The sequence below is a fragment of the Cannabis sativa genome, chromosome 8 (assembly GCF_029168945.1).
Source record: "Cannabis sativa cultivar Pink pepper isolate KNU-18-1 chromosome 8, ASM2916894v1, whole genome shotgun sequence".
NCBI classification, from domain to species: Eukaryota; Viridiplantae; Streptophyta; class Magnoliopsida; order Rosales; family Cannabaceae; genus Cannabis; species Cannabis sativa.
In genome coordinates, this window is record NC_083608.1 from 7813477 (window position 1) to 7826902 (window position 13426).

Sequence of the window (13426 nt, forward strand, 5' to 3'; positions counted from 1 at the left end):
TTGGCTTACAGTTGCATTATCGTTTGAAAATGGTTTCGAAATCATGAAGAAGTGTTATATGACAAGTACCAAGAGCTAGCATATATACAAGGTAAGATATATGTTAATGGTAGCAAATTAGTTTTATAATAGTTGTAAATCGATCTGATTCGAATAAACATGATGAAAAATGACAATGCGTAATAACTATGTAATTTTGGGGATATAATTGTGGTTTTTCAGTTGGTTTACAGTTGCATAATCATTTAATAATAGTTTCATTACGTTTTTTGCAGGAATTTATTGTGGAAAAGATAAGAGTACGAACAGTTTGAGAAATGGTTAGTTTCCCAAAATTTAAATGAAGTTTCTTAATAGTTTTATTCTCGTTTCTTTGTAGTTTATTAACTACCAAATAAATGGCAAAATCAGGAATCTGGACAGGAAATACAATGCTTGAACAAAGGAACAGAGATAGTAGTAAGTTTGTACTCTATTTCATAACATAATAAAACCAGTTTTAAAATTCGTTGCCTCGGACTAATAACCATTGCAAAAACACAGGAAAGGAAAGACATTCCATTCCTAGTCTTCTACAATGGAAAATTCGATGATCGAATGAATTATGAAAATTATGAAGCCAGTGGACACTACATTTCTGCCAATTGTAACTATGAAGATTTGCAACAGAAACTCAAAGATGCCCTGGAATGCAACCAAGAAAACACTGTTTTGCAACTGAAATATCAAGTGAAGGAAGGATACCAACCATTGAGGATAAAGGATGATCAAAGCCTGCATTTCTACATACAACTCAAACTGAAAGACCCCGACTTCACAACATACCCAATGTGTGTGAATGTCATCAACAACCCAACAACAACCATCGATGCAACATTCTTTGGAAATGACAATTCATTAATTACACATAGAAGCGCCTTCCAACCAATCGAATACAATGCAAAGAACAACAGAAGACTCAACAAATCAACAACATATAATTGAAGCAAGAGTACCGGAATTTGGGGAAGAAAGTTTTGACTTCATGGACTATGCAAAACTTGTGGCAGAGGAAATGGTTGAGCAACCGGAAAACAACGAAAAAAGGAACCGTAAATCACAGATTATGACGAACTACTAATCACAGATCCGCATCATCCGAAATAGAAGAAGCACAAATATACAAAGACAAAGAAACACTGCAGAGCGTGCTTGGTTTCTATGCAATTAGGAACAACTTCCAATTCAGAGTTAAAAAATCATGTGCAAGAACATACAAGATTTGTTGTTTGGATCCAAAATGCAAGTGGGCACTAACAGCATCCAGAAACGGGCCAACAAAGTCATTCATCATTCGAAAGTACGACAGAAAGGTGATACACACTTGTGATCTAAACATCAGATTTGCCGACAAGAGACAAGCTACAACGAAATTGATTGGAAACTACATCAAGCCACGGTTCACCAACATAAAAACAACTCAAACGCCACAAGACATCAGAGGAGAAATGAAACACAAGTATGGGGTCAGAATGAACTACATGAAAGCATGGAGAAGCAAAGAGCACGCGCAAGAAGAATTACGAGGAAAAGCCAACGAATCATACGGGTTGCCGCCCGGTTTTTTGCACATGTTGCAAAAAACTAATCCCAGAACAATAGTGCACATGGAAACAGAGGATGACAACAGCTTCAAGTACTTGTTTGTCGCACTGGATGCATCAATAAAAGGATGGAAGAAATGCAAACCTATAATAGTTGTTGACGGAACTTTCCTTAAATCAACATATGGAGGTACACTGCTCTCTGCTTGTACACAGGATGCAAATGGGCACATTTTTCCACTAGCTTTTTCTGTTGTGGATCTCGTAAAACAACAACTCATGGCAATGGTTTTTCACAAAAGTAAGAGAAACATATGGGATTAGAGAGGAACAGTGCTTGATCTCGGATAGACATGAGAGCATAAGTAAGGCAAACTTTGTCAAGTATTTCCAGAAATCACACATTGCTATTGTGTATACCACCTGTTAAGCAACCTAAAAGCAACCTTCAAGAAGAATGCAAGCAAGCTGGATAAACCATTCTTCGCTGCAGCCAGAGCATACACAGAGAGGAAATTTGAATACCATATGAGCGAGTTGGACAGCTTGGACATCCGTGTAAGACCATATTTACAACAAGTTGGATACCACAAATGGTCAAGATACCACTGCAAAAACAACAGGTATTCAACTATGACTTCAAACATTGCTGAATCTCTAAATGCAGCAAACTTGGCAGCTAGAGAGCTACCAATCACAACACTGATGGAGTCATTGAGAGCATTGATTCAACAATGGACATACACAAACAGGAAAAAAGCACAGAAAACAACAACATTTTTAACACCTACAGCAGAAAAGAAATTAGTCGACAACTTTGTGGAATCATTGACAGAAAATGTAATGACATGTTAAATATTTTAGTTGCATTTCAGTTTCTTTATAGTTTGTTTTTCGTTGGCATACATATTAACAGTTTTACACTTAATCCGCAGGTAAAACCAATAAACGAGACCATGTTCGAAGTCATTGAACTAACCAGATCATGGGTCATCAACCTCAAGGAGAAAACATGCAGTTGCAACAGATTCCAACTTGATGAGTTACCGTGTGCTCATGCGCTTGCTGTTATAAAAGAGATGAACTTGAATGTTTACAACTACTGTTCGGGTTATTACACCACGCGAACATGGCTTGAAACATACAACGGCTCAACATATCCGGTACATAATCACACAACTTGGGATGTGCCACAAAACATAAAAGATATCATTGTTCTGCCACCAAACCAAAAAATAAGATCTGGAAGACCAAGGAAACGAAGGTTTTTATCTGAATGGGATACAAAAAAACATAACAGGTGCGGCAAATGTGGACAACACGGACACAATCGAAAGACATGCAACAATCAAGCAATAAAATAGATACATATGAAATATTTGAATTGTTTAATTTTGTGTGCAAATTCAAACAGGTTGATCTGTGATGCTCTAAATACATGGGATTTCATTTTTATGAAATTTGAAACAGTTTTTTAATAGTTTCAAAATCGTTTTGTTACAGTTGCGACCCTTTGTAAAATATTAAGTACCGGAATGACTTATTCTTTACAGTTTTAAAGGCAGTCAGTCAATAATTGATAAAACATAACTTGAATAAGGGAAAATAGTTAACGGAATACGAAGAATAAATATACATTCATAGCACTATTTAGGAAAAATGAAAACATAGTTTGTATTTAGTTGGTTAATAGTTTCTCCATAGTTGTGCGACCGTATATAAGAACTTGAACAATTAAAAAAACACACAACTTTGGGAAATACAAACCTATACAATAAAGATATTATAAGGAGTGAATGTCAAATATCCTAAAAGTTTTAAACCAGCTACATAGTTTTAAACACACAACAACACTAAAACTTGTCAAGTAAATAGATTCAACAAATAACATAATAGAGCCACCAAATTAAAAGTTCCTATTTCTTCAATTTAGATGCCTTAGAAGACTTGGATTGCTTCTCATCCTCGCTGTCAATACTTTCGTCAATTTTCCTTTGTCCGTACGAGTAGAAAAGTGAAGCAAGTCGGGTTCGATAAACTTCGATGTCAAAGTCTGCAGGGACATCCTTTCCGTGTATAAAGAATTCAGCAAAGGCAGCAACATATGCTCCACAATCACTGTTAAAAAACATAGAGAAAAAATAAACAGATTAGAAACTAAAAAACAACATAAAAGAAACTTAAAAGAAACACTCACTTCTTCTGCTGAGACGCAAGACCACTAAGCTCCACGATTCTGAATGGAGCTGTAGGGTCAGAAACCGAGGCAGAACTTGTGCTCTATTCTTCCGTAACCCAAGTAAATCGAAAAACAAAGGCAAGAACACGGAATAAGCCTTCATCGCATTCCTAGCTGCGGCATTCATCTTCGCGGTTCTCAAAGAATTGTACAGAAATAACGTCCTTTCGTGCACGTCAAGACGCCCAAAAACCCAATGACTTTCCCTTCTTAAATTGATGATGAAAAGCACGTGATCGGCTTCATACCAAGGCTTGGAACAGGGAATGCGCATACCTCGGATGTAATGCGCAATTGGGTGGGCAGCGTGAATGTGTGACATCTTAGTCTTCATTGACTTGGCCTTGTTAAATTTGTGGTACAATGCTTGGATGGAATCATCAAAAAGACAATCAGTGGTTGCGAAATTCAACGTCACAGCGGAAGAATACTTACCTTTTTTCCGAAGGTAATAGAATATGGTGTTCATATGCTGAGAAAAAAAAACAACACAGAAACACAAATGAAAAGGTTTAACAACTGTAAAAAAACTGAAATGTAGTATCAAAACTAAAAAACATTTATAAAGAAACTAAAAACAAACTACCATAAGTACAATATAAATTGGAAACTTTACCGAGTCGTTCATAAACATGTCGCATGTGGCCAAATGGTAAAACCAAGTTTTATCCTCAACATAATCAACACCTAGCCTAAAACCCGGGGTAAATTTCTTTGCGCCGTCTTCATAACAATTATAATGCCTACAACAACAAAAAAAACAGCAAAAAAACAGCATTAAAACAGGAATAAAACTGGAAAAAAAATAATACAAAAACAGATTTAATAAAAAACAGTCACCTGGGATGTTTAAGCAATCCTTCACCAATCCAAGAGTCAAATTTTGCCTCAATCTCGGTAGATACGGGATCAGCAAAAGCATCATTAAGAGCATAAAGGCCCTTCACATAAGTCACCATTTTGAAATCCCTATCATCCCCAGCAGACTGAGAACCTGAGGACATAAGCTCCATTGGAGTGCTCCCGACATCAGCAGACCCGAAATCAACAAATGGAGATTTCAAGGCCGGAGCACGCTTCCTCTTATCCAACAGAGGTGTATCAGAGACAGTATCCTCGCCTTCATCGCATGAAGGGCATCTGACTTTTCACCAACAACATCTGGATTGGGTGCGGGGACCTAAAAAATAAAGAATGCATTAAAACAGTTGCAAAACATACTAGAAACTAATGAGCAACCAAAAAGAAACCTAGTTTTTTTGAAAACAATTAAAAGTAAACTTACATTGATTTTAGCAAAATTCTCCAAGCCAGCCAACACAACTTGATCATCATCTATTACAAGCTGGCTCAATCCATCAAAGAAATCGTCCCCCTTCAATCGAGACTCATCGCCCTTCGGCTTCTCAACATCCTTAACATTTTTATCACTCCCTCCAACATCCTCAGAAGGATTCACATCGCGAAGGGACGGCGGTAACAGCCTTGTCAGCATCATCAGCATCCCCACCAACTTTAACCAACTCACCACCATCGTCGGAGTCGAATCAATATTTTCCGGATCGTGCAATTGCTTGTCATCATCCTCGGCATCATCATCATCATCATCATCATCAGGATCATCATCAGAATCTTGAGTTACTAATTCATCCGATGACTTTCCCTGTATCAGCCAACATAAATGAAACTTAAATAAAACAGTAAAGAAACTATACAAAAAAAAATATAAAAAAACCTAAACAATAAAATAAGAATAAATACCTCGTCAGAAGGACGACGATGAATGGCATTAACCTTCTCTTGGATATCCTTAATTACAGTCATTACGGATTTGAAATTAAAATCAACAAAACACCTCAACGAAATGAAGTCCTCGGCCAATGATGATTGATTCGAACTGAGCATCTCCAGCTTAGATTTCATCCAATCAATATCTGCTGAATCAGACTTCTTTGAAGATGAGCCACCCTCGAAGGATTGCTTCGCTACACCACGTTCATCAATAGATTCATCGAGAAATAGACCGTCAAGTTGAAGCTGCTGCCTCTCTTCATCGCAGGACGCATGTTTTTTATCTTCAATCGAACAAAGATAATTAAACATAATATGAAAAAAAAATTAAAACAATTGGAAAAACCAAAAAACAACAACATATATTAAACTGAAAAGAAACAGGAAAAAAACAGTAAAGAAACTGTAAAGTACCTTCTCCAAAGGTAAATCAAAAATCTTGCCCTTCAAGTCTCGAAGGGTTGGATTTTTGGTGACGATGGTGTTGCTCCAGTTCAGAATCCTGGGAATAGAAGATGAAACTCTCTTACAGAAAGAGTTCACCATTGCAGACGCATTCATAAAACCAAACAAGAAAAACTCAAGGACATCCCAATGCCCTATACCAGCCATCATATTGGCCTCCCTTCTCTGCCTTTCTATTTTTCATAATGATCCCATGCTCAATCCTACCTTTGAATGAGTCAATTGTCAATTCAAATGATTCCCTACCCCAACAATACTCATCCCACCGACCGCTATCAACTACATCTAGAACAAACCTAGACACTTCTTTGTCAGGAGTATTGCTAAGAAGAAAACACTGAATGAAATACAAAACAGCCATTTTCAAACCAATAGACTCATCCAAACCCCACCGACTACCCAAAAAAGCATCCTCGATGGCTTTGTTGTCAATAGTTTTTACACCACGGAAACATGTTTCTACCAATTGATTTGTTTCCTGTGAAAACAACAACTTGTTGCAATCACCGAAACAATCTAAACCAGAAATAAGGTAAAATTCTTCGGCACTAAACCGTATGCAACGGCCAGCAACCTTAGCCCAAAACTCCTTAGGATTAGGCTGTAAAACTTCCCTTAGTAGTAAACTATGAACGACTTGTGGGTGAAAAACAAACTCAGGCATATCCAGAAAATGCCCAAACTGAGTTTGACGAAACAAAGAAAGCAAATTAACAGATAAAGTGTTTTTAATATTATTTATCACGTATCACACACCGGTGCACACACACTTAGATCCGTAAAAATCGAAGGACTAAATTTACGATCCCAAACCCGCAACATAACAAAAAAGGGCCAATATAAATTATAAATCCCGAGTTAAACAAGATGAAAAACTGTAATACAACTACAAACAAACTAAAAACAAACTATCAATGGCAAACAACTACACAGAAAATAACAGCAAAGACCTTAAATCGTTTGGAAACATAAAAAAAACAGTAAACAACTAACCCTAAAAGAAATCGAAAAATGCAGTATAAAAAGAACAACAAAACTATATTAAAACAACAAACAAACTAAAAAACATATACAACTATAGAAAAATATAGAGCAAAGATTTGAAAATCGTTTTGAAATCTAAAATATAACAGCAAACAACTAAACCTAATGAAAATCGAAAACACATCAAAACATACCAGTAACAAACTATTAAAAAACTGAAAAGAAACTAACGAAGAATGATTGAAAACACCAAAAACGAAAACAAAACACATAACCTGTAAGCACAAAAAAACACTAAAAATAAAGAAAACAAAACAAAATTAAATAACAACACCCAGACCAGAATCAAATGGAAAGATCAAAAGCAACAATAAATAACTAAAAAATTTAAAAACATGAAACAAAATGCGCAAATGAAACCCTAAAATCACACAAAGCAAAATGAACATGAAAACGCCAAAAATCTGGGTAAAGCAGAAATGGAAGAAAAGGGGGAAACGAAAATAAAACTAAAAACCAACCTCAGTCCGATCTTCAGAATGTGTAATAGATTTTTGAAATTTTTTCCCAGAAATTTCTGGAAGCGAGGACTCCTCCAAGTTCAGCTTCGATTTCTTCGAAGAAGTGGGTTTCACACGCTTCGGCATGGGAGCTTCAAAATCAGAATCAAAATCATCAATGATTGGGCGTTTACCCTTGGATTTGTTGGCCAAAGATTTCTTGCCCATTTTTGATTTCTTTTTGAGAACTGGAGAAGGGGATGAAGATGACCGAGTGATTGCCATGGTATAAATAAGATTGAAAAAAAATGAAACAGAGAGGGAAAAACAGTTGCTAAATCGTGGGCTAAGAGGAAGTTGAAAATTCGTGGATGAACCAAAAATAAGAGGGAAAAACGTGATAAATTATGGGTGGTTAATGGAGGTTACTTGAATTCAAAATGAACTTAGAGAACAGAAATGAAGAATAGAAAATGAAATGAAAACAAAATAAAAAAAGAGAGGGAAGAGAGTATGATTTGATTGATGATGCATGGGGATAGAACACGTGTATGCATAGTATGATGAGTAAGTGGTAAATGTGTAATAAAAATAAGTTTGTAAGTATAAATGTAGTAATAGGCGTGTGAGGGTAATTATGTAATAAAGTGAGTAAAAATGATTTTTCATGTAAAAATTTCTATGATATATTCAATATTGTTGTATATAATTAATGATCTAATATATTTATCCGTTTTTATTACAATATATTATTATGTAATCCTAAAAAAATTATATAACTTAATTTAATTAGTATATATTTGTAAAATAAGTTAGAATGTAGTAAATATAATTTTATAATTTTTTGTTAGCTAAATTATTATATTTAATTATTTTGCTAATTTTTTAAAAATTTGCATCATAACCTTAATAATCCTATGGTCATTTTTCTACTGTATTATAGTTTTACAATAATATGATTTTTTTAAAAAAAGAATCAGCAGATAAATCAAAATAATTTTGTATGGCAATTTGATCTTTTAAGTTTTCTTTAACAAATTATTAAAAATAAGGTACCAATTTACTAAAAAGAAATTTGAGAGCCACATGAAGATTCACCAATTATTTCAAAAAAAAAAAAAAAAGAAGAAGAAGAAAGATTAGTTACCAATTTACTCCGTCCAGGAAAGGCAGAACTAAAACACATGGAAACAAATATTCATTGAAATAAAATTGAGGCTTCCATAAAATCAAAAACCAATATTCCATTACCTAAAAAAGGTTACAATATGACTTTTCAAGTGCTAAAACAAGCAAAGGAATTGTTTTAGGCAAGATAACGATACAATTTTCTGTCTGTAGTGTCCCTTTCCAAAAAATCACGCTCAATGAGGGACTCAATGCGTTTCTTAATCTCAGTTGGATTAGCTAAGAACCGAGATTGCAGCTGTTTAGTCACCTCAGCTATTATGTTGTTATGATCCAGAGTCTTCCTTGATTTCATGATCCTCACTATTGCAGCTTCAATCTGCGGTTTTCTGTCCTCCTCCACTCTCTGACGGGTCTCCTGTTTCTCAGGTTCTGATTCCTTTTGTGCAACTACGGTTCCTATTTTAACCTTGTAGAATTTGCTGGCAAACTTGTCGTTAACAAAGAATGCATCATCCTCACCAATGTCTTTACTCATGGGCTCTTTCCGAAGGACGTTCTTTCCCTTGACAAGAGCTAAGGATTGCAGACACCTCTTTAGATCGGGAGCTGGAATCTCTGTGGCCTGCTCAATCTCCTTATAGCTAAGACGATCAGCATTATTGAATAGCATCAGGACACACATTTGATAAGTCGACACATTTAACTCGTGCTTCTGGCCCTTGCCAAAAGAGGCCTTTATATCAGCTGTCCCCATGTTCGTTTGCCAGGACAATCTCCGACCAGTATGGGTTCCAAGATAATATGACCGAAACTTCTCACAAAGTGCTGACATTTCTGCTGGAAGGTTGCATGTAACACTAGGCTGAGTTGGCCAAGATCCTGTAGTCAGAACCTGGACAGTCAATGTAGGGCCACCTCCTAGTTCAGGATGACTCGCATAAAACCCTTGCATCGTGTCTTGTGAAGTTTTCATGTCTGTAAACATACCCTCTAATTTTGAAGTGAACTGGTATCCACACTCTGTCTTGAGCTTAACTATCAAACTTCTTTCGGCATCATCAGAGACAGTTTTTCCAGATAAAAGCCTCTTTGCCAAATGCTGTTTATAGTATTTTTCAAACACATCTTTTTCCTGCAGGTAACGGAACAACATCATCACCTTGTCAAGAATTATTTCTACGTCCTCTTCGCTAACCCCCTTCAAACCTTTACGGAGCTTCTCATCAACAAACAAAGATATAAACTCAGGTGAACGGGGGTTCAGATTAATGAAGTACTCAAATGAAGAATTCAAAGCATTCTGAAATGTCTTATCGTTGTTAAACGATGAACTAATAATCCTATCATACTTGTCTTTTTCATCCAGCAGCCGTTGAACAAATTCCACAGGATCCTTCAACTTTTCAGGATCAGTAACTAGTTGCTTACCAGTTTCTCTGATGTGAGAAGTCATCACCTCGCGTATTGTCGACAGACCATTGTGAACCCGGCGAAACAGGTTGTACATTCTTTTAAGATCTTCATACTTATCATCCAGAAGCATGTTTACCAGACCTGAATTTTCCATATGCACTAATCTCAGCATGTGGTTCGCAATCATCTCTTTCTCCACAACATTGGTTATCTTACTTTCGCTCCTTGTGTCCAAGTAATGTGTGACCCTTTCCACTTCCTCATTCAACCGTCTCTCAGCCTTCTTCAAATAATCTCCACAATCACAGCATTCAATAAACTTTTGGGACTCACCCTTATAGAACTCAGCTGAAACATCAAGGAAAGGTTTCTCAAAGTCCTCTTGATAAACAGAAGGACCCAAATCCATCAGCATCTTTATTATGTTTCTCATCAGCCCCCTGTTAATAACTTCACCAGTCCGTTCCCTAAGTATTAGTTCAAGAAGCGTATTAAGAAGTCTTGCCTGAATCTTAGTGGCGTGGACAATATTATCCCTCCATAAGTTCAGCCCTAGCTCATGAACAGGGGTTTTCTGCGTACTTGGAATATAAGTCCTATCCATGTACATCAGTATGTCTCGTATCATTTGCAAAGCCTTGTTGTGGTCATTCCATTTCCTGTTTAGTTCTTCAAGAAACAAGCCTCCCTGAGCTGCTTCAATAGATTTTGATATTTCTTTGAGATGAGAAGTCATGGTGGTAACAAGCCCCGTGTACAGCTTCTCACCAAATTTGTGAAGCACCATATTGTAGGCATTTCTAAATTCATGAAGAAACTAAAACATTACAAACTCATAATCCTTTTTATAATGAAACAATATGTAAACCCTACAGATCACAATGATAACATAGGTCCACATGCCCATAAAAGTATCGTTCATAGATTTTTGTTCTTAAGTTGTTCTCAGATATTTTAAATAAAAACAATAGAGATGTTTAGTAAGTACTTCGTAAAAAAGAAGGAATACAGTAATTGTTGTATTCAAGTTATCATGATTCTCAAGAAAGAAATGCTCAATGGAGAGTGAATTGAACTACTATTAGGATCATTACAGCCATAATAACTACCAAAATAAACATCGCTATGCCTATTCTAGTTTTAGCAGTAATAACATTAACAACTGGTCAACTAACATAAACCTAGCTACGCGAATGTTATAGGAATAAAAGTCAAGAAGCATAAGTCTTCATAAGCCCAAACGACAGTAGCTGGCATCACAATCCTATGTAGTTTTTTTGGCTTTCTAACCCAACTTTACGCTACTACACAATCAATGAATTACATAATCTTCAAAAGTTCAATCACAACTTACTCTAGGGTTAACGTATTCCGTAATTGCACTCATAAATTCCGAGCAAACTAACACAAGAAAATAAAACCCCTATATCGAAAGCATCAAATTATACCACCGAGCTAGATAATTACAACAGCAATCTCCATAAACAACTTGAACCTTAAATCACACACTAAATCAAGAGAATTAAAGAAGCGCCACCTAGGAAAGGGCATTTCCCATCATACATAAAATCTTCGAATCATGAAAGCACATAGAAAAATATTTCAGAGGTGCCAAATAAAAAAGACCGAAGAACAAAAACGGACCTGTAAAGCTCCTCAAAGCTAAGTCCACTAGCATTATGATTGTAAATCTCATGGATTGCATGCTCTAAAATCTTCCATGTCTTCTCTGCGTATTTGGGATCCACCACAACCCTATGTTTGAACGCTTCAATCTGAAAATTCCTCTTCTTCTGGTTACTCATATTTTGTTCTTTTCACAAAATCCCGAAAATCTGAAACGTGTAGCTCCGATCCAGAAGCTAGACGAATCCAAATCTAAAACAGTAGCCCTAAAAGAAAAAGATCGACCCGAAGATTCGAGGTCACCGCAATTTATTGAACAGGATTACAAATAGGGGGAAATAAGAAACAGAGCGGGGAAAGAAAGGAGAAGAAGAGGAAAAGAAATGGATTAGATTTATGGCGGATTGGGTGATATTATATAAACATTTAGGAATAATAATAAGAAATAAATATTAAAATTACAGTTTAGCCAAACAAAAAACTGTAAGCAGAGAAGAAGAGAAGAAAAGGGTTTTGGGTTGCTTGGGTTGGGTGGGTACGCCAGATACCATACGTGAGAAAAAGGAGGAGGTGTGGGGGACTTTCGAATTTTCTTGATAACAAATCCCTTTCCTTTTACAACCAAAAACAAAATATTGAAATGAACCTTTTTTTTTTTTTTGTGGAATAGGAAATGAACTTAGTTTCAAACTGGGCCATTGCCTCCGATACTGATTCGTACACTCATTCTTAGTCAATTATTAGATGAATTAGTATTTATTTTTGTATAGATTTAATTTGTTAGTGTGTAGGTTTGGGCTTAAAAGACAATTTTGTGATGGATTGAGATCTTTGAGCCAATTTTCGACAATGTTTTCATCATTTTTTCGAAGAGCTTATGAAATCCAAAATGATAGAGCTCGTTCCCAGATTTCCAAAACTTGTTAAATCATCTCATTTGGAGTTTGTTCGCGAAAGTTTGCATGATTTACTGAGCAAGGTCCAATAGCGACAAAAAATGGCCTGTGGCGCTATAGCACAAAAATTGTTGCGCTATAGCACCGATTCTGAAAAAAATGGTTTTTGCGCTAAAACAAAGCCTTGAGGAGTACCGCATGGCGCTATAGCATCGGGTCTTCTGCGCTATAGCACCGTACGTACAATTTTAAATTTAAACCCTAATTCTAAATAGATTCTTTCTATCTTTTTTGGGCCTATATAAAGAATGATGTAATTCGACTTTGGGGACGACTGGAGAGATAGAAATAAGTAACTTTGAGATTAGAAAAAACATTGAAGAGCAAGAGAAAAGAGATTGAAAGCAATCATCATCAACTTTCATCATTAGAGTTCTTTTTTTCTTCTTCTCCTTCTTCTTTATTCTTTTATTTAGTTATTTAATTATGAACATGATTATTGTTCTAGTGTTATTTTTTCACCTAGAAACTCGAGATCAGGCTCCCATAAGGATGACACGTGGACTCACATCCCTCGAGGATTGGTGATCTGTTAGAATGGGACCTCTCGAGAATAAACCTCACCTGAATCAGACTCTGCGAGATGATTTGACCTTGACAGAGTCCAGTTGCATTATTACCCCTTGCGTAATGTAGGACCAAGAAGGAATTATACAAGTTCACATATACCAAGATATATGCGATAACTATGAAGACTTCTCCTGCGATTTAGTAAAATATCATTTCTTTACATAGCGA

The 13426-nt window shown here is 36.0% G+C and overlaps 2 protein-coding genes and 1 long non-coding RNA gene across 3 annotated transcripts; 1 reads left to right on the forward strand and 2 right to left on the reverse strand.

Moving 5' to 3' along the window:
• Window positions 1-1976: 1976 nt before the first annotated feature.
• On the forward strand, window positions 1977-3052 carry LOC133030126 (uncharacterized). The gene is made up of 2 exons (XM_061102351.1): window positions 1977-2423; window positions 2519-3052. The coding sequence occupies exons 1-2, from the start codon at window positions 2112-2114 to the stop codon at window positions 2945-2947; spliced, it is 741 nt and encodes a 246-aa protein (XP_060958334.1). The 5' UTR covers window positions 1977-2111; the 3' UTR covers window positions 2948-3052.
• Window positions 3053-3201: 149 nt separating this feature from the next.
• On the reverse strand, window positions 3202-3845 carry LOC133030127 (uncharacterized). Its single transcript, XR_009683994.1, has 2 exons — window positions 3781-3845; window positions 3202-3701 (listed from the first exon to the last, which is right to left on the reverse strand). It is a non-coding gene; the product is annotated as an uncharacterized LOC133030127 (long non-coding RNA).
• Window positions 3846-8763: 4918 nt separating this feature from the next.
• Window positions 8764-12436, reverse strand: LOC115698686 (cullin-3A). The gene is made up of 2 exons (XM_030625823.2): window positions 11751-12436; window positions 8764-10906 (listed from the first exon to the last, which is right to left on the reverse strand). Exons 1-2 carry the CDS (start codon window positions 11909-11911, stop codon window positions 8869-8871), a joined length of 2199 nt encoding a protein of 732 aa, XP_030481683.1. The 5' UTR covers window positions 11912-12436; the 3' UTR covers window positions 8764-8868.
• Window positions 12437-13426: the final 990 nt, after the last annotated feature.

What these genes read in the sequence shown, in the direction of transcription:
- LOC133030126 (XM_061102351.1), top strand. Translation starts at nt 2,112, where the DNA reads ATGAGCGAGTTGGACAGCTTGGACATCCGTGTAAGACCATATTTACAA. An exon ending in TGGAATCATTGACAGAAAAT is followed by an intron (nt 2,424 to 2,518) that starts GTAATGACATGT and finishes CTTAATCCGCAG; the next exon opens with GTAAAACCAATAAACGAGAC.
- LOC115698686 (XM_030625823.2), bottom strand. Translation starts at nt 11,911, where the DNA reads ATGAGTAACCAGAAGAAGAGGAATTTTCAGATTGAAGCGTTCAAACAT. An exon ending in AGCTTTGAGGAGCTTTACAG is followed by an intron (nt 10,907 to 11,750) that starts GTCCGTTTTTGT and finishes TCATGAATTTAG; the next exon opens with AAATGCCTACAATATGGTGC.